The 27018-nt window shown below is 53.0% G+C and overlaps 1 protein-coding gene across 2 annotated transcripts in view; it reads left to right on the top strand.

Moving 5' to 3' along the window:
• The first annotated feature begins 7623 nt into the window (after positions 1-7623).
• Positions 7624-27018, top strand: part of LOC135054832 (zinc finger protein OZF-like) — an 84739-nt gene continuing 65344 nt past the window's right edge. The window contains exons 1-4 of one of the 2 annotated variants that reach the window (XM_063958216.1): positions 7624-7718; positions 17358-17481; positions 17863-18048; positions 18893-18956. In XM_063958216.1, coding sequence (XP_063814286.1) covers positions 17410-17481; positions 17863-18048; positions 18893-18956 — 322 coding nt within the window. In that variant the 5' untranslated portion in view covers positions 7624-7718; positions 17358-17409. Of the gene's footprint in view, positions 7719-7739; positions 7821-17357; positions 17482-17862; positions 18049-18892; positions 18957-27018 lie in introns of those variants that run through there. The other variant, XM_063958217.1, reaches the window with a different exon arrangement.

Raw genomic sequence — 27018 nt, 5'->3', positions numbered from 1 at the left:
CACAATAAGGAAGGATCTTGAATCCCGGGTAAGACTCATACCAGCCACACCAATCACACCGTACAACTTGTGATTTGAACCCAGTTAACAGTATGATAACAATGAAGTAGCCTCTAAAAAAGATGGCTCACAGCAATAATAACCCGATTTTTTTTGTAACAATAACTATGTACAAGTAATGCAGACACTCCGCACTTGGGATGGGCGCCCAGCATCCACTACGGACTATGAGAAATAGATTTATCGGTAAGTAAAATCTTATTTTCTCTAACGTCCTAGTGGATGCTGGGGACTCCGTCAGGACCATGGGGATTATACCAAAGCTCCCAAACGGGCGGGAGAGTGCGGATGACTCTGCGGCACCGAATGAGAGAACTCCAGGTCCTCCTCAGCCAGGGTATCAAATTTGTAGAATTTAGCAAACGTGTTTGCCCCTGACCAAGTAGCTGCTCGGCCAAGTTGTAAAGCCGAGACCCCTCGGGCAGCCGCCCAAGATGAGCCCACCTTCCTTGTGGAATGGGCATTTACAGATTTTGGCTGTGGCAGGCCTGCCACAGAATGTGCAAGCTGAATTGTACTACAAATCCAACGAGCAATAGTCTGCTTAGAAGCAGGAGCACCCAGCTTTTTGGGTGCCTACAATATAAACAGCAAGTCAGACTTTCTGACTCCAGCCGTCCCGGAATTATATATATATATATATATATATATATATATATTTTTTCAGGGCCCTGACAACGTCTAGCAACTTGGAGTCCTCCAAGTCCCTAGTAGCCGCAGGCACCACAATAGGTTGTTTCAGGTGAAACGCTGACACCACCTTAGGAAGAAACTGGGGACGAGTCCGCAGTTCTGCCCTGTCCGAATGGAAAATCAAATATGGGCTTTTGTAAGACAAAGCCACCAATTTTGACAATCGCCTGGCCGAGGCCAGGGCCAACAGCATGGTCACTTTCCATGTGAGATATTTCAAATCCACAGATTTGAGTGGTTCAAACCAATATGATTTGAGGAATCCCAACACTACGTTGAGATCCCACGGTGCCACTGGAGGCACACAAGGGCTGTATATGCAATACTCCCTTGACAAACGTCTGGACTTCAGGAACTGAAGCCAATTCTTTCTGGAAGAAAATCTATAGGGCCGAAACTTGAACCTTAATGGACCCCAATTTGAGGCTCATAGACACTCCTGTTTGCAGGAAGTGCAGAAATCGACCTAGTTGAAATTTTTTCGTGGGGCCCTCCTGGCCTCACCCACGCAACATATTTTTACCACATGTGGTGATAACGTTGTGCGGTCACCTCCTTCCTGGCTTTGACCAGGGTAGGTATGACCTCTTCCGGAATGCCTTTTCCCTTAGGATCCGGCGTTCAAACCGCCATGCCCTCAAACGCAGTCGCGGTAAGTCTTGGAACAGACAAGGTCCCTGCTGGAGCAGGTCCTTTCTTAAAGGCCGATGCCACGGTTCCTCTTGGAACAGACATGGTACTTGCTGAAAGCAAATCCCTTCTTAGCTCCCGAGGCCATTAGTCCTCTGTGAGCATCTCTTGAAGTTCCGGTTACCAAGTCCCTCTTGGCCAATCCGGAGCCACGAGTATAGTTCTTACTCCTCTATGTCTTATAATTCTCAATACCTTGGTTATGAGAAGCAGAGGAGGGAACACATACACCGACTGTTACACCCACGGTGTTACCAGGACGTCCACAGCTATCGCCTGAAGGTCTCGTGACCTGGCGCAATACCTGTCCCATTTTTTTTGTTCGGGCGGGACGCCATCATGTCCACCTTTGGTCTTTCCCAACGGTTCACAATCATGCGGAAAACTTCCCGATGAAGTTCCCACTCTCCCGGGTGGAGGTCGTGCCTGCTGAGGAAGTCTGCTTCCCAGTCGTCCACTCCCGGAATGAACACTGCTGACAGTGCTATCACATGATTTTCCGCCTAGCGAAAAATCCTTGCAGTTTTGCCACTGCCCTCCTGCTTCTTGTGCCGCCCTTTCTGTTTACGTGGGCGACTGCCGTGATGTTATCCCACTGGATCAATACCGGCTGACCTTGAAGCAGAGGTCTTGCTAAGCTTAGAGCATTATAAATTCGCTCTTAGCTCCAGTATATTTATGTGGAGAGAATTCTCCAGACTTGATCACACTCCTTGTGTGACTGCTCCCCAGCCTCTCAGGCTGGCCTCCGTGGTCACGAGCATCCAATCCTGAATGCCGAATCTGCGGCCCTCTAGAAGATGAGCACTCTAATCACCACAGGAGAGACACCCTTGTCCTTGGATATAGGGTTATCCGCTGATGCATCTGAGGATGCGATCCGGACCATTTGTCCAGGAGATCCCACTGAAGAGTTCTTGCGTGAAATCTGCCGAATGGAAGCGCTTCGTAATAAGCCACCATTTTTACCAGGACTCTTGTGCAATGATGCACTGACACTTTTCCTGGTTTTAGGAGGATCCCGATTAGCTCGGATAACTCCCTGGCTTTCTCCTCTGGGAGAAACACCTTTTCCTGGACTGTGTCCAGAATCATCCCTAGGACCAGCAGACGTGTCGTCGGAACAACTGCGGTTTTGGAATATTTAGAATCCACCCGTGCTGTCGTAGAACTACTTGAGATAGTGCTACTCCGACCTCCAACTGTTCTCTGGACCTTGTTCTTATCAGGAGGTCGTCCATTTTCTTTGAAGACGAATCCTCCTTTCGGTCATTACCTTGGTAAGGACCCGGGGTGCCTTGGACAATCCAACGGCATCGTCTTGAAACTGATAGTGACAGTTCTGTACCACGAACCTGAGGTACCCTTGGTGAGAAAAGGCAAATTTTGGGACATGGAGGTAAGCATCCCTGATGTCCCGGGACACCATATAGTCCCCTTGTTCTTTGCTATCACTGCTCTGAGTGACTCCATCTGGATTTGAACCCTTGTAAGTGTTCAAATTTTTCAGATTTAGAATAGGTCTCACCTAGCCTTCAGTACCACCATATAGTGTGGAGTAATACCCCTTTCCTTGTTGTCGGAGGGGTAAATTTATTATCACCTGCTGGGAATACAGCTTGTGAATTGTTTTCAATACTGCCTCCCTGTCGGAGGGAGACATTGGTACAGCAGACTACAGGAACCTGCGAGGGGGGAAACCTCTCGACATTCCAATCTGTACCCCTTGGATACTACTTGTAGGATCCAGGGGTCCTGTACGGTCCCAGCGTCATGCTGAGAACTTGGTAGAAGCGGTGGAGGGCTTCTGTTCCTGGGAATGGGCTGCCTGCTGCAGTCTTCTTCCCTTTCCTCTATCCCTGGGCAGATATGACTCTTATAGGGACGAAAGGACTGAGGCTGAAAAGACGGTGTCTTTTTCTGCAGAGATGTGACTTAGGGTAAAAAACGGTGGATTTTCCAGCAGTTGCCCTGGCCACCAGGTCCCATGGACCGACCCCAAATAACTCCTCCCCTTTATACGGCAATACATCTTTGTGCCGTTTGGAATCTGCATCACCTGACCACTGTCGTGTCCATAAACATCTTCTTGCAGATATGGACATCGCATTTACTCTTGATGCCAGAGTGCAAATATCCCTCTGCGCATCTCGCATATATAGAAATGCATCCTTTAAATGCTCTATAGTCAATAAAATACTGTCCCTGTCAAAGGTATCAATATTTTTAGTCAGGGAATCCGACCAAGCCACCTCAGCTCTGCACATCCAGGCTGAGGCGATCGCTGGTCGCAGTATAACACCAGCATGTGTGTGTATACTTTTTAGGATATTTTTCAGCCTCCTATCAGCTGGCTCCTTAAGTACGGCCCTATCCGTAGATGGTACCGCCACTTGTTCTGATAAGCGTGTGAGCGCCTTATCCACCCTGAGGGGTGTTTCCCACCGCGCCTTAACTTCTGGCGGGAAAGGGTATACCGCCAATAATTTTCTATCGGGGGAAACCCACGCATCATCACACACTTCATTTAATTTATCTGATTCAGGAAAAACTACAGGTAGTTTTTTCACCTCACACATAATACCCTTTTTTGTGGTACTTGGAGTATCAGAAATATGTAACACCTCCTTCATTGCCCTTACGTGTGGCCCTAAAAGAAAATACGTTTGTTTCTTCACCGTCGACACTGAAATCAGTGTCCGTGTCTGTGTCTGTGTCGACCGACTGAGGTAAATGGGCATTTTACAGCCCCTGACGGTGTTTGAGACGCCTGGACAGATACTAATTTGTTCGCCGGCTCTCTCATGTCGTCAACCGGCTTGCAGCGTGTTGACATTGTCACGTAATTTCCATAAATAAGCCATCCATTCCGGTGTCGACTCCCTAGAGAGTGACATCACCATTACAGGCAATTTGCTCCGCCTCCTCACCAATATTTTCCTCATACATGTCGACACACACGTACCGACATACAGCACACACATAGGGAATGCTCTGATAGAGGACAGGACCCACTAGCCCTTTGGGGAGACAGAGGGAGAGTTTGCCAGCACACACCAAAACGCTATAATTATCCAGGGACAACCTTTATATAAGTGTTCCTCCCTTATAGCATTTTAATATATATACATATCGCCAAATCAGTGCCCCCCCTCTCTGTTTTAACCCTGTTTCTGTAGTGCAGTGCAGGGGAGAGCATGGGAGCCTTCCCACCAGCCTTTCTGTGAGGGAAAATGGCGCTGTGTGCTGAGGAGAATAGGCCCCGCCCCCTTTTCGGCGGGCTTCTTCTCCGGAGTTTTAGATATCTGGCAGGGGTTAAATACATCCATATAGCCTCAAGGGCTATATGTGATGTATTTTTCGCCATACAGGTATTATACATTGCTGCCCAGGGCGCCCCCCCCCCAGCGCCCTGCACCCTCCGTGACCGCTGTGTGAAGTGTGCTGACAACAATGGCGCACAGCTGCAGTGCTGTGCGCTACCTGATGAAGACTGAGAGTCTTCTGCCGCCTGGTTCCGGACCTCTTCATCTTCAGCGTCTGCAAGGGGGGTCGGCGGCGCGGCTCCGGGACGAACCCCAGGGCGAGCCCTGTGTTCCGACTCCCTCTGGAGCTATGTCCAGTAGCCTAAGAATCCAATCCATCCTGCACGCAGGTGAGTTGAAAATCTCTCCCCTAAGTCCCTCGATGCAGTGAGCCTGTTGCCAGCAGGACTCACTGAAACTAAAGAACCTAAAAACTTTTTCTAAGTAACCCTTTAAGAGAGCCACCTAGATTGCACCCTTCTCGGCCGGGCACAAAAACCTAACTGAGGCTTGGAGGAGGGTCATAGGGGGAGGAGCCAGTACACACCATGTGATCCTAAAAGCTTGCTTTTGTGCCCTGTCTCCTGCGGAGCCGCTATTCCCCATGGTCCTGACGGAGTCCCCAGCATCCACTAGGACGTTAGAGAAATCGACCTGTGCTCCTTCCCTAGTGGATATAGTGGGGTCCCTGTGCGAAAAACAGTGTCCACGCCAGCCGCACGATCCGTCTCCCAAGGATCACGCCGGACCGCAATATACCCAGTGGCTCCCACCTGGGGGACCTTCTTACCTCCTCCCTGATGTTTTTGCAGCCACGCAACCCTGGAGAGCAGCAGCGATGGTGTGCTGATGAACCGGTGCGTCCCCGCTGTAAGTACCCGGGAACTAGGCCGCGGGAGTATACAGCGCCGCAGGAGGGAGGTGATGGAGCCGCAGCACAGCATGTCCCCAGAACATAAGAAGTGCTACGGCCCTTGAAGTCTTCATAAAAGATCTTTTCAGGGCTGCCTAGTGCAGCCCTCCTGTTAGTGACCTGCACTGCAGGCACCAACTTCAAAACTGAGCTCCTATGCACAGAGGCGGTGCGGTGCATCCTGGGAACAGCCAAAGCTTTTAGTCTGTTGGTGCCTCGGATCAAGATCCAACTCTACACCCCAATGTTATTCCCTGTGGAATCCCAGTGTACCCCGCTGCAGAAAGCCAGATAACACAGACTAAGGACACTGGAAACACTAGTATAGAGATGCAGTAAATAAGCTTGTGCACTATAAGGGGCACAGCTACGGGCACTTTTCCACTTGCCCACTGATGCGATGCGATGTCCCCACTACTCCTTCCTTGGACTTTCCCCTGACTCCCCTCTGTCTGGTCTCCCAGCACTGTCACCACTGCTACTTCCCTGGACTCTCCCCTGACTCCTCTCTGCCTGGTCTCCCAGCACTGTCCCCACTACTCCTTCCCTGCACTCTAACCTGACTCCCCTCTGCCTGATCTCCCAGCACTGTCATCACTACTCCTTCCCTGCACTCTCCCCTGACTCCCCTTTGCCTTGTCTCCCAGCACTGTCCCCACTACTCCCCATAGTTGCCTACCCTCCCTCATTCAGCAGGAGACTCCCTGAAATAGCAGCCATCTCCCTCACTCCCTGAAAAGTCCAGCAATCTCCCTGATTGCTCCTTACCCCCATTATGCAGCTATTAGATTATTGGGGGAAAAATAAATGAGAGATACATACATTCAAATGGGATCATTAGTGCCATTTCCCTGCATTGGTTATAAGGCACAATTATCCCTATGGCCACTTACAGTATATGGAACCTCTTGTAAAACACAATACACTAACAAATCCTGCAAAATATCAGTGTCTTTTCTTCAACAAATAGATCTTACAAACTTTGGGGGCTCATTTATATTTGGATGTAAAGGCCCGTACACACTGGTCGATATATCGGCCGTTCTCTTGAACGGCCGATATATCACGGGACCATCGGCCAGTGTGTACGGCCGATAACGTCGGTGAGCTCCGTCGTTCACAGACGTATCGCCTCGGCTGCGCAGCACAGCCGACGGCCAATACATCTACCGATATATTGGCGCGTCGCTGTGTGCGCACGGGGCGGTCAGCCGACCGCCCGTACACATGCTGCGGCGGCTGGCGGTGATTGACAGCTGAACTGGGCGGGCGTGTGTACACGTCCGCCCAGTTCATGACGTCAGTCCCCGACGGATCGGGCAGTGTGTATGCACAGCACACTGCCCGATCCGACCATAGATATATCTGCAGATCAATTGATCTGCAGATATATCTACTAGTGTGTACCCACCTTAAGTCATTTTCATGACACGCTTCTCCGATGTAGCAGTGCACGCCCGCTCTGATAGGTGACACTTTCACAATCTCCCTGAAATGCTTTTTCAAAAGTAGGCAAGCATACCTCCCAACATGACCCTCTCCAGGAGGGACGGAATGCTCTGCTCCTGGACGTTCCTCTTAATTTCTGATTGTCATCACCTGTGCTGAAACACCTTTGTTATACATTAACCTGTTCAACACAGGTGCTGGCAATCACAAATTAAGAGAAAAGTCCATGAGCAGAGCATTCTGTCCCTCCTGGAGAGGGTCATGTTGGGAGGTATGGGCAAGTATGCTACTCCCTCCCTGCACTCTAGTTATAGTCATAGTACCTAAGCAGCGCATCAGCCCTGCAGCTCTGCAGGGAGACATGTTACAGGAAGGATAATAACCAGGTTTGTAAAACAATGTCTATAGAATCGGAGCCAAATTTTTTGAATGCAGGTATCCTCTTAGGTCTTCAACAAAATGGCCGCTTACTTGGCATGAAACGTCATATACAGTTTCAGCTCTAGTGTCTATCTGTGTAAACTACGTTTCCCTTCTACATTGCACTCGGCCACTGTTGATGACGCCACAACTCAGCCTGCTGCTGGCTTTGTATAGGAGACTGAGAGGTACAGTGCTTCACTGGCATGTCATGCTTTCCCTATACTCACTATCGGGGATTAAAAAGAGTAGTGTGGACAGTACTAGGAGACCAGGCAGAGGGGACTCAGGTGAGAGTGCAGGGAAGGAGTAGTGGGGACAGTGCTGAGAGACCAGGCAGAGTGGAGTCAGGGGAGAGCACAGGGAAGGAGTAGTGGGGACAGTGCTGGGAGACCAGGCAGAGGGGAGTCGGGGGAAAGCGCAGGAATGGAGTAGTGGGGACAGTGCTGAGAGACCAGGCAGAGGGAGAGCGGAGGGGAGTCAGGGGAGAGCGCAGTGAAGGAGTAGTGGGGACAGTGCTGGGAGACCGGGCAGAGGGGACTCAGGGGAGAGTGCAGGGAAGGAGTAGTGGGGACAGTGCTGAGAGACCAGGCAGAGTGGAGTCAGGGGAGAGCACAGGGAAGGAGTAGTGGGGACAGTGCTGGGAGACCAGGCAGAGGGGAGTCGGGGGAAAGCGCAGGAATGGAGTAGTGGGGACAGTGCTGAGAGACCAGGCAGAGGGAGAGCGGAGGGGAGTCAGGGGAGAGCGCAGTGAAGGAGTAGTGGGGACAGTGCTGGGAGACCGGGCAGAGGGGACTCAGGGGAGAGTGCAGGGAAGGAGTAGTGGGGACAGTGCTGGGAGATTAGGAAGAGGGAAGTCAGGGGAGAGCGCAGGGAAGGAGTAGTGGGGGCAGTGCTGGGAGAGCGCAGGGAAGTAGTGGAGACTGTGCTGGGAGACCAGGCAGAGGGGAGTCAGGGGAGAGCGCAGGGAAGGAGTAGTGGGGACAGTGCTGGGAGAGCGCAGGGAAGTAGTGGAGACTGTGCTGGGAGACCAGGCAGAGGGGAGTCAGGGGAGAGCGCAAGGAAGGAGTAGTGGGGACAGTGCTGGGAGACCAGGCAGAGGGGAGTCAGGGGAGAGTGCAGAGATGGAAGGGAGTCAAAGGAGAGTGTAGAGAAGGAAGGGAGTCAGGGGAAAGCGCAGTGAAGGAGTAGTGGGGACAGTGCTGGGAGACCAGGCAGAGGGGAGTCAGGGGAGAGCGCAGGGAAGGAGTAGTGGGCACAGTGCTGGGAGACCAGGCAGAGCGGAGTCAGGGGAGAGCGCAGGAAAGGGGTAGTGGTGACAGTGCTGGGAGACCAAGCAGAGGGGAGTCAGGGGAGAGTGCAAGGAAGGAGTAGTGGGGACAGTGCTGGGAGACCAGGCAGAACGGAGTCAGGGGAGAGTGCAGGGAAGGAATAGTGGGGACAGTGCTGGGAGACCAGGCAGAGGGGACTCAGCGGAGATCGCAGGGAAGGAGAAGTGGGGACAGTGCTGAGAGACCAGGCAGAGGGGACTCAGGGGAGAGTGCAGGGAAGGAGTAGTGGGGACATTGCTGGGAGACCAGGCAGAGGGAAGTTAGTGGAGACTGTGCTGGGAGACCAGGCAGAGGGAGAGCACAGGGAAGCAGTAGTGGGCTTATTGCTGGGAGACCAGGCAGAAGGGAGTCAGAGGTGAGCACAGGAAAAGAGTAGTGGGGACAGTGCTGAGAGACCAGGCAGAGGGCAGTCAGGGGAGAGTGCAGGGAAGGAAGGGAGTCAGGGGAGAGCGCGATGAAGGAGTAGTGGAGACAGTGCTGGGAGACTAGGCAGAGGGAAGTCAGTGGAGACAGTGCTGGGAGAGCGCAGGGAAGTAGTGGAGACTGTGCTGGGAGACCTGGCAGAGGGAGAGCGCAGGGAAGGAGTAGTGGAGACAGTGCTGGGAGACCAGGTAGTGGGAATTCAGGGGAGAGTTCAGGGAAGGAGTAGTGGGGACAGTGCTGAGAGACCAGGCAGAGGGGAGTCAGGGGAGAGTGCAGGGAAGGAGTAGTGGGGACAGTGCTGAGAGACCAGGCAGAGGGGAGTCAGGGGAGAGCACAGGGAAGGAGTAGTGGGGACAGTGCTGGGAGACCAAGCAGAGGGGAGTCAGGGGAGAGTGCAAGGAAGGAGTAGTGGGGACAGTGCTGGGAGACCAGGCAGAACGGAGTCAGGGGAGAGTGCAGGGAAGGAATAGTGGGGACAGTGCTGGGAGAGCAGGCAGAGGGGACTCAGCGGAGAGCGCAGGGAAGGAGTAGTGGGGACAGTGCTGGCAGAGCGCAGGGAAGTAGTGGAGACTGTGCTGAGAGACCAGGCAGAGGGAGAGCACAGGGAAGGAGTAGTGGGGACAGTGCTGGGAGACCAGGCAGAAGGGAGTCAGGGGAGAGCATAGGAAAGGAGTAGTGGGGACAGTGCTGAGAGACCAGGCAGAGGGAGAGCACAGGGAGACCAGGTAGTGGGAATTTAGGGGAGAGTGCAGGGAAGGAGTAGTGGGGACAGTGCTGAGAGATCAGGCAGAGGGGACTCAGGGGAGAATGCAGGGAAGGAGTAGTGGGGACAGTGCTGAGAGACCAGGCAGAGGGAGAGCAGAGGGGAGTCGGGGGAGAGTGCAGGGGAGTCAGGGGAGAGCGCAGTGAAGGAGTAGTGCGGACAATGCTGGGAGGCCAGGCAGAGGTGAGTCAGGGGAGAGCGCAGGGAAGGAGTAGTGGGGACAGTGCTGAGAGACCAGGCAGAGGGAAGTCAGGGGAGAGTGCAGGGAAGGAAGGGAGTCAGGGGAGAGCGCGGTGAAGGAGTAGTGGAGACAGTGCTGGGAGACTAGGCAGAGGGGACTCAGGGGAGAGTGCAGGGAAGGAGTAGTGGGGACAGTGCTGGGAGACTAGGCAGAGGGAAGTCAGGGGAGAGCGCAGGGAAGGAGTAGTGGGGACAATGCTGGGAGAGCGCAGGGAAGTAGTGGAGACTGTGATGGGAGACCAGGCAGCGGGAGAGTGCAGGGAAGGAGTAGTGGGGACAGTGCTGGGAGATCAGGCAGAATGGAGTCAGGGGAGAGTGCAGAGAAGGAGTAGTGGGGACAGTGCTGAGAGACCAGGCAGAGGGAGAGCACAGGGAAGGAGTAGTGGAGACAGTGCTGGGAGACCAGGCAGAGGGGAGTCAGAGGAGAGTGCAGAGAAGGAGTAGTGGGGACAGTGCTGAGAGACCAGGCAGAGGGGACTCGGGGGAGAGCGCAGGGAAGGAGTAGTGGGGACAGTGCTGGGAGATCAGGCAGAATGGAGTCAGGGGAGAGTGCAGAGAAGGAGTAGTGGGGACAGTGCTGAGAGACCAGGCAGAGGGAGAGCACAGGGAAGGAGTAGTGGAGACAGTGCTGGGAGACCAGGCAGAGGGGACTCGGGGGAGAGCGCAGGGAAGGAGTAGTGGGGACAGTGCTGAGAGACCAGGCAGAGGGGAGTCAGGGGAGAGTGCAGGGAAGTAAGGGAGTCAGGGGAGAGCGCAGTGAAGGAGTAGTGGAGATAGTGCTGGTAGACCAGGCAGAGGGGATTCAGGGGAGAGCGCAGGGAAGGAGTAGTGGGGACAGTGCTGGGAGAGCGCAGGGAAGTAGTGGAGACTGTGCTGGGAGACCAGGCAGAGGGAGAGCACAGAGAAGGATTAGTGGGGACAGCGCTGGGAGACCAGGCAGAGGGGACTCAGCGGAGAGCGCAGGGAAGGAGTAGTGGGGACAGTGCTGAGAGACCAGGCAGAGGGGACTAAAGGGAGAGTGCAGGGAAGGAGTAGTGGGGACAGTGCTGGGAGACTAGGCAGAGGCAAGTCAGTGGAGACTGTGCTGGGAGACCAGGCAGAGGGGACTCAGCGGAGATCGCAGGGAAGGAGAAGTGGGGACAGTGCTGAGAGACCAGGCAGAGGGGACTCAGGGGAGAGTGCAGGGAAGGAGTAGTGGGGACATTGCTGGGAGACCAGGCAGAGGGAAGTCAGTGGAGACTGTGCTGGGAGACCAGGCAGAGGGAGAGCACAGGGAAGCAGTAGTGGGCTTATTGCTGGGAGACCAGGCAGAAGGGAGTCGGAGGAGAGCACAGGAAAGGAGTAGTGGGGACAGTGCTGAGAGACCAGGCAGAGGGGAGTCAGGGGAGAGTGCAGAGAAGGAAGGGAGTCAGGGGAGAGCGCGGTGAAGGAGTAGTGGAGACAGTGCTGGGAGACTAGGCAGAGGGGACTCGGGAGAGTGCAGGGAAGGAGTAGTGGGGACAGTGCTGGGAGACTAGGCAGAGGGAAGTCAGTGGAGACTGTGCTGGGAGACCAGGCAGAGGGGAGTCAGGGGAGAGCACAGGGAAGGAGTAGTGGGGACAGTGCTGGGAGACCAGGCAGAGGGGAGTCAGGGGAGAGCACAGGGAAGGAGTAGTGGGGACAGTGCTGGGAGACCAGGCAGAGGGGAGTCAGGGGAGAGCACAGGGAAGGAGTAGTGGGGACAGTGCTGGGAGACCAGGCAGAGGGGAGTCAGGGGAGAGTGCAAGGAAGGAGTAGTGGGGACAGTGCTGGGAGACCAGGCAGAACGGAGTCAGGGGAGAGTGCAGGGAAGGAATAGTGGGGACAGTGCTGGGAGAGCAGGCAGAGGGGACTCAGCGGAGAGCGCAGGGAAGGAGTAGTGGGGACAGTGCTGGCAGAGCGCAGGGAAGTAGTGGAGACTGTGCTGAGAGACCAGGCAGAGGGAGAGCACAGGGAAGGAGTAGTGGGGACAGTGCTGGGAGACCAGGCAGAAGGGAGTCAGGGGAGAGCATAGGAAATGAGTAGTGGGGACAGTGCTGAGAGACCAGGCAGAGGGAGAGCACAGGGAGACCAGGTAGTGGGAATTTAGGGGAGAGTGCAGGGAAGGAGTAGTGGGGACAGTGCTGAGAGATCAGGCAGAGGGGACTCAGGGGAGAATGCAGGGAAGGAGTAGTGGGGACAGTGCTGAGAGACCAGGCAGAGGGAGAGCAGAGGGGAGTCGGGGGAGAGTGCAGGGGAGTCAGGGGAGAGCGCAGTGAAGGAGTAGTGCGGACAATGCTGGGAGGCCAGGCAGAGGTGAGTCAGGGGAGAGCGCAGGGAAGGAGTAGTGGGGACAGTGCTGAGAGACCAGGCAGAGGGAAGTCAGGGGAGAGTGCAGGGAAGGAAGGGAGTCAGGGGAGAGCGCGGTGAAGGAGTAGTGGGGACAGTGCTGGGAGACTAGGCAGAGGGAAGTCAGGGGAGAGCGCAGGGAAGGAGTAGTGGGGACAATGCTGGGAGAGCGCAGGGAAGTAGTGGAGACTGTGATGGGAGACCAGGCAGCGGGAGAGTGCAGGGAAGGAGTAGTGGGGACAGTGCTGGGAGATCAGGCAGAATGGAGTCAGGGGAGAGTGCAGAGAAGGAGTAGTGGGGACAGTGCTGAGAGACCAGGCAGAGGGAGAGCACAGGGAAGGAGTAGTGGAGACAGTGCTGGGAGACCAGGCAGAGGGGAGTCAGAGGAGAGTGCAGAGAAGGAGTAGTGGGGACAGTGCTGAGAGACCAGGCAGAGGGGACTCGGGGGAGAGCGCAGGGAAGGAGTAGTGGGGACAGTGCTGAGAGACCAGGCAGAGGGGAGTCAGGGGAGAGTGCAGGGAAGTAAGGGAGTCGGGGGAGAGCGCAGGGAAGGAGTAGTGGGGACAGTGCTGAGAGACCAGGCAGAGGGGAATCAGGGGAGAGTGCAGGGAAGTAAGGGAGTCAGGGGAGAGCGCAGTGAAGGAGTAGTGGAGATAGTGCTGGTAGACCAGGCAGAGGGGATTCAGGGGAGAGCGCAGGGAAGGAGTAGTGGGGACAGTGCTGGGAGAGCGCAGGGAAGTAGTGGAGACTGTGCTGGGAGACCAGGCAGAGGGAGAGCACAGAGAAGGATTAGTGGGGACAGTGCTGGGAGACCAGGCAGAGGGGACTCAGCGGAGAGCGCAGGGAAGGAGTAGTGGGGACAGTGCTGAGAGACCAGGCAGAGGGGACTAAAGGGAGAGTGCAGGGAAGGAGTAGTGGGGACAGTGCTGGGAGACTAGGCAGAGGGAAGTCAGTGGAGACTGTGCTGGGAGACCAGGCAGAGGGGACTCAGCGGAGATCGCAGGGAAGGAGAAGTGGGGACAGTGCTGAGAGACCAGGCAGAGGGGACTCAGGGGAGAGCGCAGGGAAGGAAGGGAGTCAGGGGAGAGCGCGGTGAAGGAGTAGTGGAGACAGTGCTGGGAGACTAGGCAGAGGGGACTCGGGAGAGTGCAGGGAAGGAGTAGTGGGGACAGTGCTGGGAGACTAGGCAGAGGGAAGTCAGTGGAGACTGTGCTGGGAGACCAGGCAGAGGGAGAGCACAGGGAAGCAGTAGTGGGCTCATTGCTGGGAGACCAGGCAGAAGGGAGTCAGAGGAGAGCACAGGAAAGGAGTAGTGGGGACAGTGCTGAGAGACCAGGCAGTGGGAGAGAACAGGGAAGGAGTAGTGGAGACAGTGCTGGGAGACCAGGCAGAGGGGAGTCAGTGGAGAGCGCAGGGAAGGAGTAGTGGGGACAGTGCTGAGAGACCAGGCAGAAGGGAGTCAGAGGAGAGCACAGGAAAGGAGTAGTGGGGACAGTGCTGGGAGACCAGGCAGAGGGGAGTCAGTGGAGAGCGCAGGGAAGGAGTAGTGGGGACAGTGCTGGGAGACCTGGCAGAGGGGAGTCAGGGGAGAGTGCAGAGAAGGAAGGGAGTCGGGAGAGTGCAGAGAAGGAAGGGAGTCAGGGGAGAGGGCAGCAAAGGAAGGGAGTCAGGGGAGAGCGCAGTGAAGGAGTAGTGGGGACAGTGCTGGGAGACCAGGCAGAGGGGAGTCAGGGGAGAGCGCAGGGAAGGAGTAGTGGGGACAGTGCTGAGAGACCAGGCAGAGGGGAGTCGGGGGAGAGCATAGGGAAAGAGTAGTGGGGACAGTATTGGGAGACCAGTCAGAAGGGAGTCAGGGGAGAGCGCAGGGAAGGAGTAGTGGGGACAGTGCTGGGAGACAAGGCAGAGGGGAGTCAGGGGAGAGTGCAGAGAAGGAAGGGAGTCATGGGAGACGGCAGCGAAGGAAGGGAGTCAGGGGAGAGTGCAGAGAAGCAGTAGTGGGGACAGTGCTGAGAGACCAGGCAGAGGGGAGTCGGGGGAGAGCATAGGGAAAGAGTAGTGGGGACAGTATTGGGAGACCAGTCAGAAGGGAGTCAGGGGAGAGCGCGGTGAAGGAATAGTGGGGACAGTGCTGGGAGACTAGGCAGAGGGGACTCAGCGGAGAGTGCAGGGAAGGAGTAGTGGGGTCAGTGCTGAGAGACTAGGCAGAGGGAAGTCAGTGGAGACTGTGCTGGGAGACCAGGCAGAGGGAGAGCACAGGGAAGCAGTAGGGGGGACAGTGCTGGGAGACCAGGCAGAAGGGAGTCAGGGGAGAGCACAGGAAAGGAGTAGTGGGGACAGTGCTGAGAGACCAGGCAGTGGGGAGTCAGGGGAGAGTGCAGAGAAGGAGTAGTGGGGAGAGTGCTGAGAGATCAGGCAGAGGGGAGTCGGGGGAGAGCACAGGGAAAGAGTAGTGGGGACAGTATTGGGAGACCAGGCAGAAGGGAGTCAGGGTAGAGCGCAGGGAAGGAGTAGTGGGGACAGTGCTGGGAGACTATGCAGAGGGGAGTCAGCGGAGAGCGCAGGGAAGGAGTAGTGGGGACAGTGCTGGGAGACAAGGTAGTGGGAATTCAGGGGAGAGTGCAGGGAAGGAGTAGTGGGGACAGTGCTGGGAGAGCGCAGGGAAGTAGTGGAGACTGTGCTGGGAGACCTGGCAGAGGGAGAGCACAGGGAAGGAGTAGTGGAGACAGTGCTGGGAGACCAGGTAGTGGGAATTCAGGTGAGAGTGCAGGGAAGGAGTAGTGGGGACAGTGCTGAGAGACCAGGCAGAGGGGAGTCAGGGGAGAGCGCAAGGAAGGAGTAGTGGAGACAGTGCTGGGAGAGCGCAGGGAAGTAGTGGAGACTGTGCCGGGAGACCAAGAAGAGGGAGAGCACAGGGAAGGAGTAGTGGGGACAGTGCTGGGAGACCAGGCAGAAGGGAGTCAGGGGAGAGCATAGGAAAGGAGTAGTGGGGACAGTGCTGAGAGACCAGGCAGAGGGAAAGCACAGGGAGACCAGGTAGCGGGAATTTAGGGGAGAGTGCAGGGAAGGAGTAGTGGGGACAGTGCTGAGAGACCAGGCAGAGGGAGAGCAGAGGGGAGTCAGGGGAGAGCGCAGGGAAGGAGTAGTGGGGACAGTGCTGAGAGACCAGGCAGAGGGGATTCAGGGGAGAGTGCAGGGAAGGAAGGGAGTCAGGGGAGAGCGCAGGGAAGGAAGGGAGTCAGGGGAGAGCGCGGTGAAGGAGTAGTGGAGACAGTGCTGGGAGACTAGGCAGAGGGGACTCAGGGGAGAGTGCAGGGAAGGAGTAGTGGGGACAGTGCTGGGAGACTAGGCAGAGGGAAGTCAGGGGAGAGCGCAGGGAAGGAGTAGGGGGGACAGTGCTAGGAGAGCGCAGGGAAGTAGTGGAGACTGTGCTGGGAGACCAGGCAGAGGGGAGTCAGGGGAGAGTGCAGGGAAGGAGCAGTGGGGTCAGTGCTGGGAGACCAGGCAGAAGGGAGTCAGAGGAGAGCACAGGGAAGGAGTAGTGGAGACAGTGCTGGGAGACCAGGCAGAGGGGAGTCAGGGGAGAGCACAGGGAAGGAGTAGTGGAGACAGTGCTGGGAGACCAGGCAGAGGGGAGTCAGGGGAGAGCACAGGGAAGGAGTAGTGGAGACAGTGCTGGGAGACCAGGCAGAGGGGAGTCAGGGGAGAGTGCAGAGAAGGAGTAGTGGGGACAGTGCTGAGAGACCAGGCAGAGGGGACTCGGGGGAGAGCACAGGGAAAGAGTAGTGGGGACAGTATTGGGAGACCAGGCAGAAGGGAGTCAGGGGAGAGCGCAGGGAAGGAGTAGTGGGGACAGTGCTGGGAGACCAGGCAGAGGGGAGTCAGGTGAGATCGCAGGGAAGGAGTAGTGGGGACAGTGCTGGGAGACCAGGCAGAGGGGAGTCAGGGGAGAGTGCAGGGAAGTAAGGGAGTCAGGGGAGAGCGCAGTGAAGGAGTAGTGGAGACAGTGCTGGGAGACCAGGCAGAGGGGACTCAGGGGAGAGCGCAGGGAAGGAGTAGTGGGGACAGTGCTGAGAGACCAGGCAGAGGGAGAGCAGAGGGGAGTCAGGGGAGAGTGCAGGGAAGTAAGGGTGTCAGGGGAGAGCGCAGTGAAGGAGTAGTGGAGACAGTGCTGGGAGACCAGGCAGAGTGGATTCAGGGGAGAGCGCAGGAAAGGAGTAGTGGGGACAGTGCTGGGAGAGCGCAGGGAAGTAGTAGAGACTGTGCTGGGAGACCAGGCAGAAGGAGAGCACAGAGAAGGAGTAGTGGGGACAGTGCTGGGAGACCAGGCAGATGGGAGTCAGGGGAGAGTGCAGGGAAGGAGTAGTGGGGATAGTGCTGAGAGACAAGGCAGAGGGAGAGCACAGGAAAGAAGTAGTGGGGACAGTGCTGGGAGACCAGGCAGAGGGGAGTCAGGGGAGAGTGCAGGTAAGAAGTAGTGGGGATACTGCTGGGAGACCAGGTAGATGGGAGCTTTTTAGCAGAATTTGCAATCCGTACTGAATAACCCCCAGAGCCTTTTTTCACAAATCTGTTATACAAAAAAATAATTCAAAGTCTTCGCTCATTTTTGTACTTTGTTAATCATGTATAGCTTCTACTATTATTTTTCACTATTTTCAAATTTATGTGTGTGTGTGGGTACAGATACATATATAATTTGTAAAATGTATTTATTTTGTCGGCAGGTCACTGGTCAGTGCCTTCTGCTTGGCCCATAGCAAATTGGCGGTCATCAGGATGGAGAACGCCAACATGACTAAAACAATATTCGGTCTCACCCTGGAGATTATCTACCTGCTGACTGGAGAGGTGAGGGACCCCGGGAATGTCCAGGTGTCATCACTCTTATCTCTGCTAATAAAGCTAACCCCTGACTGGTGAAGTGAGGGATTCTGGGAATATCACCAAAGTATCTCTGTTACCTGTAGACACAACAACAAATCATAGACTGCTTATACAAGCAATGCTATAGGTGCAGCGTTGGTAGGTTGTTATGGAGAGGCCAGTGATGGTATTCCTTTATTGGTAGATCTGAATCTCTTATGTGCTAGTTATTGAGGAATGTAAGTCCAGTGTTTGAAGAATGATGCTCAACCTTTGTGTGACTGATCCAGCGAGCGATTGGCTGTTGGTTTAGGAACACAGTATTTACTTGTACGTTGCATAACAAATTGTGTCTTTGACATACAGGATCTCATAGTCGTGAAGAAATCCGGTGAACCGGTTGCTTACAGGATCAGTCCCAGTGTATCAGAAGGAACCAGGGAGAGCCGAGGCAGCAGTACGGCGACTGTGTGTGACTCGGTGGTGCCTGAAGACAGCGACAGGAAGATTCTGAAGCTTAGCAATAAAATCATTCACCTTCTGACCGGAGAGGTGACTGCTGGGGATGGGGCATTATACAGTAACACCAGGGGAGGTGTCTGGGTGATGACTGGAGAGGTGACTGCTGGGAATGGGGCATTATACAGTAACACCAGGGGAGGTGTCTGGGTGATGACTGGAGAGGTGACTGCTGGGAATGGGGCATTATACAGTAACACCAGGGGAGGTGTCTGGGTGATGACTGGAGAGGTGACTCCTGGGGATGGGGCTTTATACAGTAACACCAGGGGAGGTGTCTGGGTGATGACTGGAGAGGTGACTGCTGGGAATGGGGCATTATACAGTAACACCAGGGAGGTGTCTGGGTGATGACTGGAGAGGTGACTGCTGGGAATGGGGCATTATACAGTAACACCAGGGGAGGTGTCTGGGTGATGACTGGAGAGGTGACTCCTGGGGATGGGGCATTATACAGTAACACCAGGGGAGGTGTCTGGGTGATGACTGGAGAGGTGACTGCTGGGAATGGGGCATTATACAGTAACACCAGGGATGTGTCTGGGTGATGACTGGAGAGGTGACTCCTGGGGATGGGGCATTATACAGTAACACCAGGGGAGGTGTCTGGGTGATGACTGGAGAGGTGACTGCTGGGAATGGGGCATTATACAGTAACACCAGGGATGTGTCTGGGTGATGACTGGAGAGGTGACTGCTGGGAATGGGGCATTATACAGTAACACCAGGGGAGGTGTCTGGGTGATGACTGGAGAGGTGACTGCTGGGAATGGGGCATTATACAGTAACACCAGGGAGGTGTCTGGGTGATGACTGTGTCACTGTGTGTCAGGTTCCTATAAGCTGTCAGGATGTCACTGTCTGTCTCTCCATGCAGGTGTGGAAGTTTGTAAGACACAAAGATTGTACCAAAGACATGACAATCAAGAATGAGCTACAAAGTAAGAGCACAGTATTCGGTGATACTATATTACATTATGCCAGGCCCTGGTGTGGGTATTGGCTTTGTGTCCAAACTCTGTATTATTAATATTATTACCAGTTATTTATATAGCGCACACATATTCCGCAGCGCTTTAGGGCAATGTTTGAATGCACAGCGAGGCGAAGAGTTTACATAACTGTGTTATTATGACCACCAGGCTATTTTATGCACAGTAGCGATTCCGCAGATAGGGTCAAATTCAGATCGCAAATGATCTGTGTCTGGATGCGCAAAGTACTGATGCGCAGGATCCGTTCTGCGTATGCGCGATGGCCTCCGTTTGTGAAAACCGATGCGTGTCACTGCCGTTTAGCGGAAGGGAAGAGACCTGGATCCCCGTCGTTGGACGGAGATTTCCTGGACTCTTACGAGGACATGTGATGGGCGGATTGCACAACCCAGTTTGTGCCGCCAGCCGCCCAATGGAGTCGCAGTGATCCGGTGCTGCATCCTAGTATGGAGCTCGGATCACTGCTGCAGCAGGAGGCGTCTACTTGTATTACAGAGCTATTACTGCTGCTTCCAAGGAAGCAGCAGTAATAGCTACTCCAACCATTAACTCCATAGTGTTGATATAGGAAGCCTGAACCTGTATAAGAACAGGAAGGTGAAGGTATGCAGAGACTAATGAACATAAAATGACTGTTACAGCTGAGATGTGAACATTACCAAACTGGCTGCGCTGGTGAGTTGTTCGAGGGCGGCAGCCGTTACAGTACACACACAGTGGCCAGCTGGCAGAAAACTGGGTCTGAGCGCAAGGGCTGTGGTTGTAAACGGCTACTGGATGCTGGAGCAGAACGGAGGGTGGGCAGACGTGTTCAGTCCCCACAGATTGGCAACAGTACATCAAATTATGGATAGTCTGAATCAGTGACCAATTAATTTTCGCACAGCGGGTGATCAGGTACTAATTGCGCATACGTATGCACCACAATGCGCATGCGCGTTGGGCATCAACAATGGGCATCGCCAGTCAGCGACGGGCTGGTGCGGAAAATCTGTTCGTGCGGGCGTTCACAAGGTGATTGACAGGAGGACGCCATTTGTGGGTGGTGCAAGAGTCAAATTAATTTCTAATAAATATTTAAAATGCCAGCGCTAATATATGTTGCCGACGCAAGGCGCATCCTTTTACCATATACGATAAAAGTGCGCTGTACATCGCAAACACTACATCCCCTAAGAGAAAACAAGTACTCACACACATTGTCTGATTGAGGTCCAACGCTCATTGTATGTTTTTGATATTTAAAAGGGTATGTATACAATATAACACATGTAGAGTATATATCATTCAGTTATAATGTTACATTTACACAGGAAGCAGATAGATACAAACGGATCAATTACAGTTACAGCCACAGCATACAATTACCATTCCCCTGTCCCTCTATGCTAACAGTTTTCTGGGGGGCTACCCCTGCGGCCTCCCTGCTCTCACTGCACCCCGCATAGGCACTCCCCGGCCCCTGTGGTGAATACTGTCAGGCCAGGGGCCTTTTGGTTAAGGCCCTTGGGCCATTCATCATATACTGCCCCTCCGTGAACTGATAAGGCCCCACCTGGGTCTACACAGGCCAGATCTACGGGGTTCCTGTCACTTCTATGGCCTCACTGCAACTGTAGAGGATCAGGAGATAGCAAGGCCACATAAGATTACATATTTACAGGGGAGTGGCTTGGCAGCCATTGAAGTGGGACAGGATTTGTGAGAGCGCCGGTTGTACAGCCCTAAAACTACATTACTATTGGGGCTTCATCCTGTTACACTGCCTCCCTGTGTGTCTCCTCAGCGCCTGAACACCTTCTTTGCTGTGGGACTCGGGTTCGCGGAGCCGGGAGGGGTCTCCTACCCCTCTGCGGGTTGCGGCCTGTTCCCTCTACTAAAGCCGGGGACTCCATTTCCCCCTCCACCCCGCCGGTCCGGCTCCTGGGGACACTCAAGGATAACCAGGTACGATAGTGGGGCCACCTACCCTTGTCACTCCTCCCTACACTGCCTGGTCCTTGCTCTCCCCGCCCCTGGAGTCACTCTACAGTCATTTGCTTAAATGCTGCTCGTTACCTGTTAACAGCCCTGAGAGGATAGAGATAGGGTCACTGGCCCTTATCACCCCCTCTGCACTATCTAGGATGCTGGCCTAGCTATACCATTTGTCCTACCTGGACCGTGATAGTTTTTTTATGTATATCTTTCCCTTTTCTACTTAACATACGTCCGACAAACAGCGTCTGTGTCTCTTTTTACATTTGTGATACCCCGCCTACCCTGTTCACTCTTCCATAATGGCGCAAAGAAACAAGAAAAATGCACAGGCCCCTACTAATTTTTTTGGACAAAAATCTAAGGGCCCCCCGACTCCTGCATTGCTCATGGACTCTACTTCCTCCCCCTGTTCATCGGAGACGGGTATTGACCCACAGATCCAAGCAGTCATGACCAGTTTACTTGAAGGGGTACAATCCGCCTTTAAGCGAGAACTCTCCACGGCTATTGCCGAGTTCAAGTCTGATCTCACGGCCCTTGGTAATCGTACAGACGCTCTTGAATCTAAGACGGATGACCTTTGCCGCTCTCAACAACGTCTTGATTTGGAACTTTCCAGATTCCATGATGAGCTGGAGGACTTGAAAGAACGTCAAGAAGATCAAGAGAATCGCTCCCGTCGTAACAATCTGCGTATCCGCAATGTGGCGGAATAAGTCCTTAGCTCTGCTCTACCATCCTTTCTGACTTTTTCCAACACGTCTTGCCTGACCTTTCGGATGCCGACTGTCTTTGTGATAGAGCCCACAGAGCGCTCCGAGCGAAACCTGCTCCGACACAACCGCCCAGGGACGTCATAGTCCGTCTGCATTATTTTCGTTCAAAGGAACGTATTCTGATGTCATTACGAGATTCTCCAGTGATCGATTTTCGGGATATGCAGTTGCAAGTTTTTCAGGATCTGGCCCCCTCCACCATTCAAAAGAGACGGGACCTCCAGCCCGTTACTAGGATACTACGCCAACATCAAATACGATACAGATGGGGATTTCCTTTCATGCTACAGGTTACAATGAACAATTCCACTCACTCTGTCAAAACCTTATCTCAAGGTCAAGATCTGTTGGCTAAACTTGGTCTCCTCCCTATACCGTCCTCTGATGGTGGGACTGCCTCTTCTTCTGGGCCACGACACTCCCAGATCCCACCGCCTGAATGGACGAGGGTAACACGTCATCGCAATGACACCAACGACCCTCCTTGATTTTGGCTGACTTTTTTTTTGTGCTATAATTGAATAGTCTCCTACACTTTAAGGATGTGTCTCCAGATAGGAGGAGAGACTATTATCTTACTTCTCTTAATGTGCATGTCATAGGTTCTTATATTGCTCGCCAAGCTTTAACGTTTGTTAAATGTTCTGCCTAGTTTTGTACTACTGCGCTGAGCTTATCTTGTTTACCCTGTTCCCCCCCCCCCCCCCCCCCCCCTTTATTTTTATTTTATTTATTTATTTTTTCTCTGTTGGATATGACACAGTACGCTTTTGTTTTTTGTTTTTCATATACTGGGTTGCGTAATTGAATTTTCGGCTCCGGCCGACTCAACTGTTGCGGTCCAGAGGGACCTGTTTCTTCTGCATTGGGTTGCTGTTCCTGCCACCCCTGTGCTCCCTTTATTTGTTACTTTGAAATATAATGTTTCACATTTGTGTAGCGGTCCTTGATTAGGACCCTATAATTCAGGGTTTTCTCCCGTATGGGTTCTCTATCACTTTCTCTTTTCCTACATCTCGGATTCTTGATTCTTACTGTTTCTCTTCTTCGTTCCTTTTCCTTCTTCCTCGGGAGGGGTTTCCATTGCTCCTCTTTTGTTCCTTTGTATCACATGGCACTTAAATTGGTTTCTATAAATGGCAATGGGCTTAATTCTCCCAAGAAACGTACAGTGATGTTATCCGCCTGTCGGAGAGAGAAGGCTGATATAGTTTTCCTTCAGGAGACCCATTTCACCGGTACACACTCTCAACTTCAGGGTAAGCAATTTTCCCAAACCTTTTTTGCTTCTGCTGACTGTAAGAAAAGGGGGGTGGCTATACTGATCCACCGTAACATTCCATTTGTACATACTACGACCATAGTTGATCCTGACGGCCGATACTTCATAGTGATTGGTACGCTCCGCACTGAAATTGTAACACTTGTGTCTGTATATGCCCCTAATCAAGATCCCGTTTTTTCCGCACATTCTTTTTGCGTCTTACTAGAGTAGCGCAGGGCCACATTATTTTAGGCGGGGACTTTAATACTGTGATTGATCCTTCCTTAGATAAATCTACTCCTCCCAAAAATAAGAAGGAAGCATCTCCGACTGAAGCCGCCCTCACATTAACATCCTCCCTCACACAGCTTGACTTACGAGACACCTGGCGTCTTAAACACTCCAACGCTAGAGATTATACCCACTGTTCTGCGCCTCATCAGCATTATTCTCGAATAGATATGATACATGTGTCCCACTCACTCTCAACATTGATTTCTGATACAGGCATCACTCCCTGTTCATGGACGGACCATGCGGGGGTTTATATCCTGGTAGATTTCTATAGCACCCCTAATAAGACCCGTACATGGCGTCTTGATGATACCCTTCTTTCGCACCCTCCACTCTCTCAGACACTAAACTGAACCTGAATTTTTTTTGTTGAGGAAAACGCCTCCCCAGAAGTCTCTTCTAGTTTAGTTTGGGAGGCACATAAAGCCACTATTCGCGGTCATTTTATGTCCAAGGCCTCAGCCATACGTAAGAAAGCAGCACAGGACGTTTCCTCATTGGAATCTCAAATTTCTGCGCTTTTAACCCAACATAAAACTGCCCCATGCGACTCCCTACTCTCCCAGATAAATACCCTCAGGGGTCAGTTAAATACCCTTTTATCGCGAAGGGCGGCAGCTATACTACAGAAGCTCCGTCAAAAATTTTACGATAAAGCGGATAAAATAGATAGCCTCTTAGCCAATAAGTTACGAGGTAAGCGAGCTATGGGAATGATAGAAAAACTACACTCTACCATGTTAAACGCACTCACTTATGATCCTAAATTGATGGTGGAGGAATTTCGGGACTATTATAGCTCCTTATATAATCTCCCTGCCCCCCCTCTTCCCTCCGATGGTCCGGAGGGAGCATGTTCATACTTATCCGATACCCCCTTGCCATGTCTGACAGAGCAGCAGATTTCTCTTCTTAATGCGGATATCTCGCTGGAAGAGACGGTTGCCGCTATCAAATCTATGCGGTCATCGGCTGCACCTGGCCCAGATGGCTTTACCGCTCAGTATTACAAAACATTCCATACGGAATTGGCTCCTTATCTTACCTCGCTCTTTAATAGTGTTCTGGAGGGAGCTTCATTTGCGCCAGCGACTGGACAAGCCGACATTATTGTGATTCCGAAGCCGGAAAGGGATCCAACGCAATGTTCTAACTATCGCCCGATCTCATTGCTGAACGTAGATCTTAAGATTTATGCTAAAATCTTAGCCAACCGCTTGGCTCCCCTACTCACGCAATTGATACATCCAGACCAAGTAGGCTTCATCTCTGGCCGCCAGGACTCCGATAATACCAGGAGAGCCATAGATTTGATTTACTCTATCCATAAACAAAAGCTACCCTCGCTGTTGCTAGCACTGGATGCCGAGAAGGCTTTCGACAGAATTTCCTGGCCCTTCGCTTTTTCAGTGTTACGGAAGATAGGCTTTTCTGGCAAATTCCTAGACGGTGTTTCAGCGCTTTACAGATCCCCTACTGCCACGGTTATCTGTTAATCGCCTCACCTCTTCCACGTTCGGTATCACTAACGGCACCAGACAGGGATGCCCGCTCTCCCCATTGCTATTTGCCCTGGTCATGGAGCCGCTGGCAGCAAGGATCCGAGCTAATACAGATATAGCTGGAGTGCGGGTTAGGCCCTTCTGAACATAAAATTGCGTTATACGCTGACGATGTTCTAATATCTTTGGGATCCCCATCTCAATCGATACAGCCGCTCCTTTCTGAGATAGACCTCTACTCTAAACATTCAGGTTATAAACTTAATACAGGTAAGACTGAAGTATTGAATTTTTATATCCCCGGACCGGTTAAGCTCTCTTTAGAAAATTCCTTTCCATTTCAATGGCACCGGCAAAAGATAAAATACTTAGGTATTTTTCTAACGCATAGCCATTATCAACTTTACCAAGCTAATTTCCCTAGGCTTTTAGATCGAATTAAGTCAGACTTGTCTTCTTGGTCTAGCCTTTTTATCTCTTGGATAGGTAGGGTAAACTCGGTGAAAATGAACGTGCTCCCTCGGATACTTTACCTATTCCAGACCCTCCCGATATTTATTCCTCCATGTTTCTCTGACGTCCTAGTGGATGCTGGGAACTCCGTAAGGACCATGGGGAATAGCGGCTCCGCAGGAGACTGGGCACAAAAGTAAAGCTTTAGGACTACCTGGTGTGCACTGGCTCCTCCCCCTATGACCCTCCTCCAAGCCTCAGTTAGATTTTTGTGCCCGGCCGAGAAGGGTGCACACTAGGGGCTCTCCTGAGCTTCTTAGTGAAAGTTTAGTTTTAGGTTTTTTATTTTCAGTGAGACCTGCTGGCAACAGGCTCACTGCATCGAGGGACTAAAGGGAGAAGAAGCGAACCTACCTAAGTGGTGGTAGCTTGGGCTTCTTAGGCTACTGGACACCATTAGCTCCAGAGGGACCGAACACAGGCCCAGCCTCGGAGCTCGGTCTCAGAGCCGCGCCGCCGGCCCCCTTACAGAGCCAGAAGCAAGAAGAGGTCCGGAAAAATCGGCGGCAGAAGACATCAGTCTTCAACAAGGTAGCGCACAGCACTGCAGCTGTGCGCCATTGTTACTCAGGCACACTTCACACTTCGGTCACTGAGGGTGCAGGGCGCTAGGGGGGAGCGCCCTGAGCAGCAATGTAAACACCTTGGCTGGCATAAATACACCACATATAACCCCAAGGGCTATATGGATGTATTTTAACCCCTGCCAGAACTCACCAAAAAGCGGGAGAAAAGGCCGCCGAGAAGGGGGCGGAGCCTATCTCCTCAGCACACGGGCGCCATTTTCCATCACAGCTCCGCTGGAAGGACATCTCCCTGACTCTCCCCTGCAGTCCTGCACTACAGAAAAGGGTAAAAAAGAGAGGGGGGCACTAATTTGGCGCAGTTTTAATACTAACAGCAGCTATAAAGGGAAAAGCACATTTTATAGTGGTATTCCTGTCTATATATAGCGCTCTGGTGTGTGCTGGCATACTCTCCCTCTGTCTCCCCAAAGGGCTAGTGGGGTCCTGTCCTCTATCAGAGCATTCCCTGTGTGTGTGCGGTGTGTCGGTACGATTGTGTCGACATGTTTGAGGAGGAAAATGAGATGGAGGCGGAGCAATTGCCTATTATAGAGTTGTCACCCCCTAGGGAGTCGACACCTGAGTGGATGAGCTTATGGAAGGAATTGCGTGACAGTGTCAGCTCTTTACGACAGACAGTTGACGACATGAGACAGCCGGCTACTCAGCTTGTGCCTGTCCAGGGGTCTCAAACGCCATCAGGGGCTTTAAAACGCCCGTTACCTCAAATGGCAGACACAGACACGGATACTGACTCCAGTGTCGATGATGAGGAGACAAACGTGACTTCCACTAGGGCCACACGTTACATGATTGAAGCAATGAAAAATGTATTGCATATCTCTGATAATACAAGTACCACTAAAAAGGGTATTATGTTTGGTGAGAAAAAACTGCCTGTAGTTTTTCCTGTATCCGAGGAATTAAATGAAGTGTGTGATGAGGCGTGGGTTTCCCCCGATAAAAAACTGATAATTCCTAAAAGGTTATTGGCATCGTACCCTTTCCCGCCAGAGGATAGGGCACGTTGGGAAACACCCCCTAGGGTGGATAAAGCGCTCACACGCTTGTCTAAACAGGTAGCACTACCCTCTCCTGATACGGCCGCCCTAA

Source organism: Pseudophryne corroboree, chromosome 3 (genome assembly GCF_028390025.1).
Source record: "Pseudophryne corroboree isolate aPseCor3 chromosome 3, aPseCor3.hap2, whole genome shotgun sequence".
Lineage (NCBI taxonomy): Eukaryota > Metazoa > Chordata > Amphibia > Anura > Myobatrachidae > Pseudophryne > Pseudophryne corroboree.
This window is presented reverse-complemented; position numbering and strand designations above follow the sequence as displayed.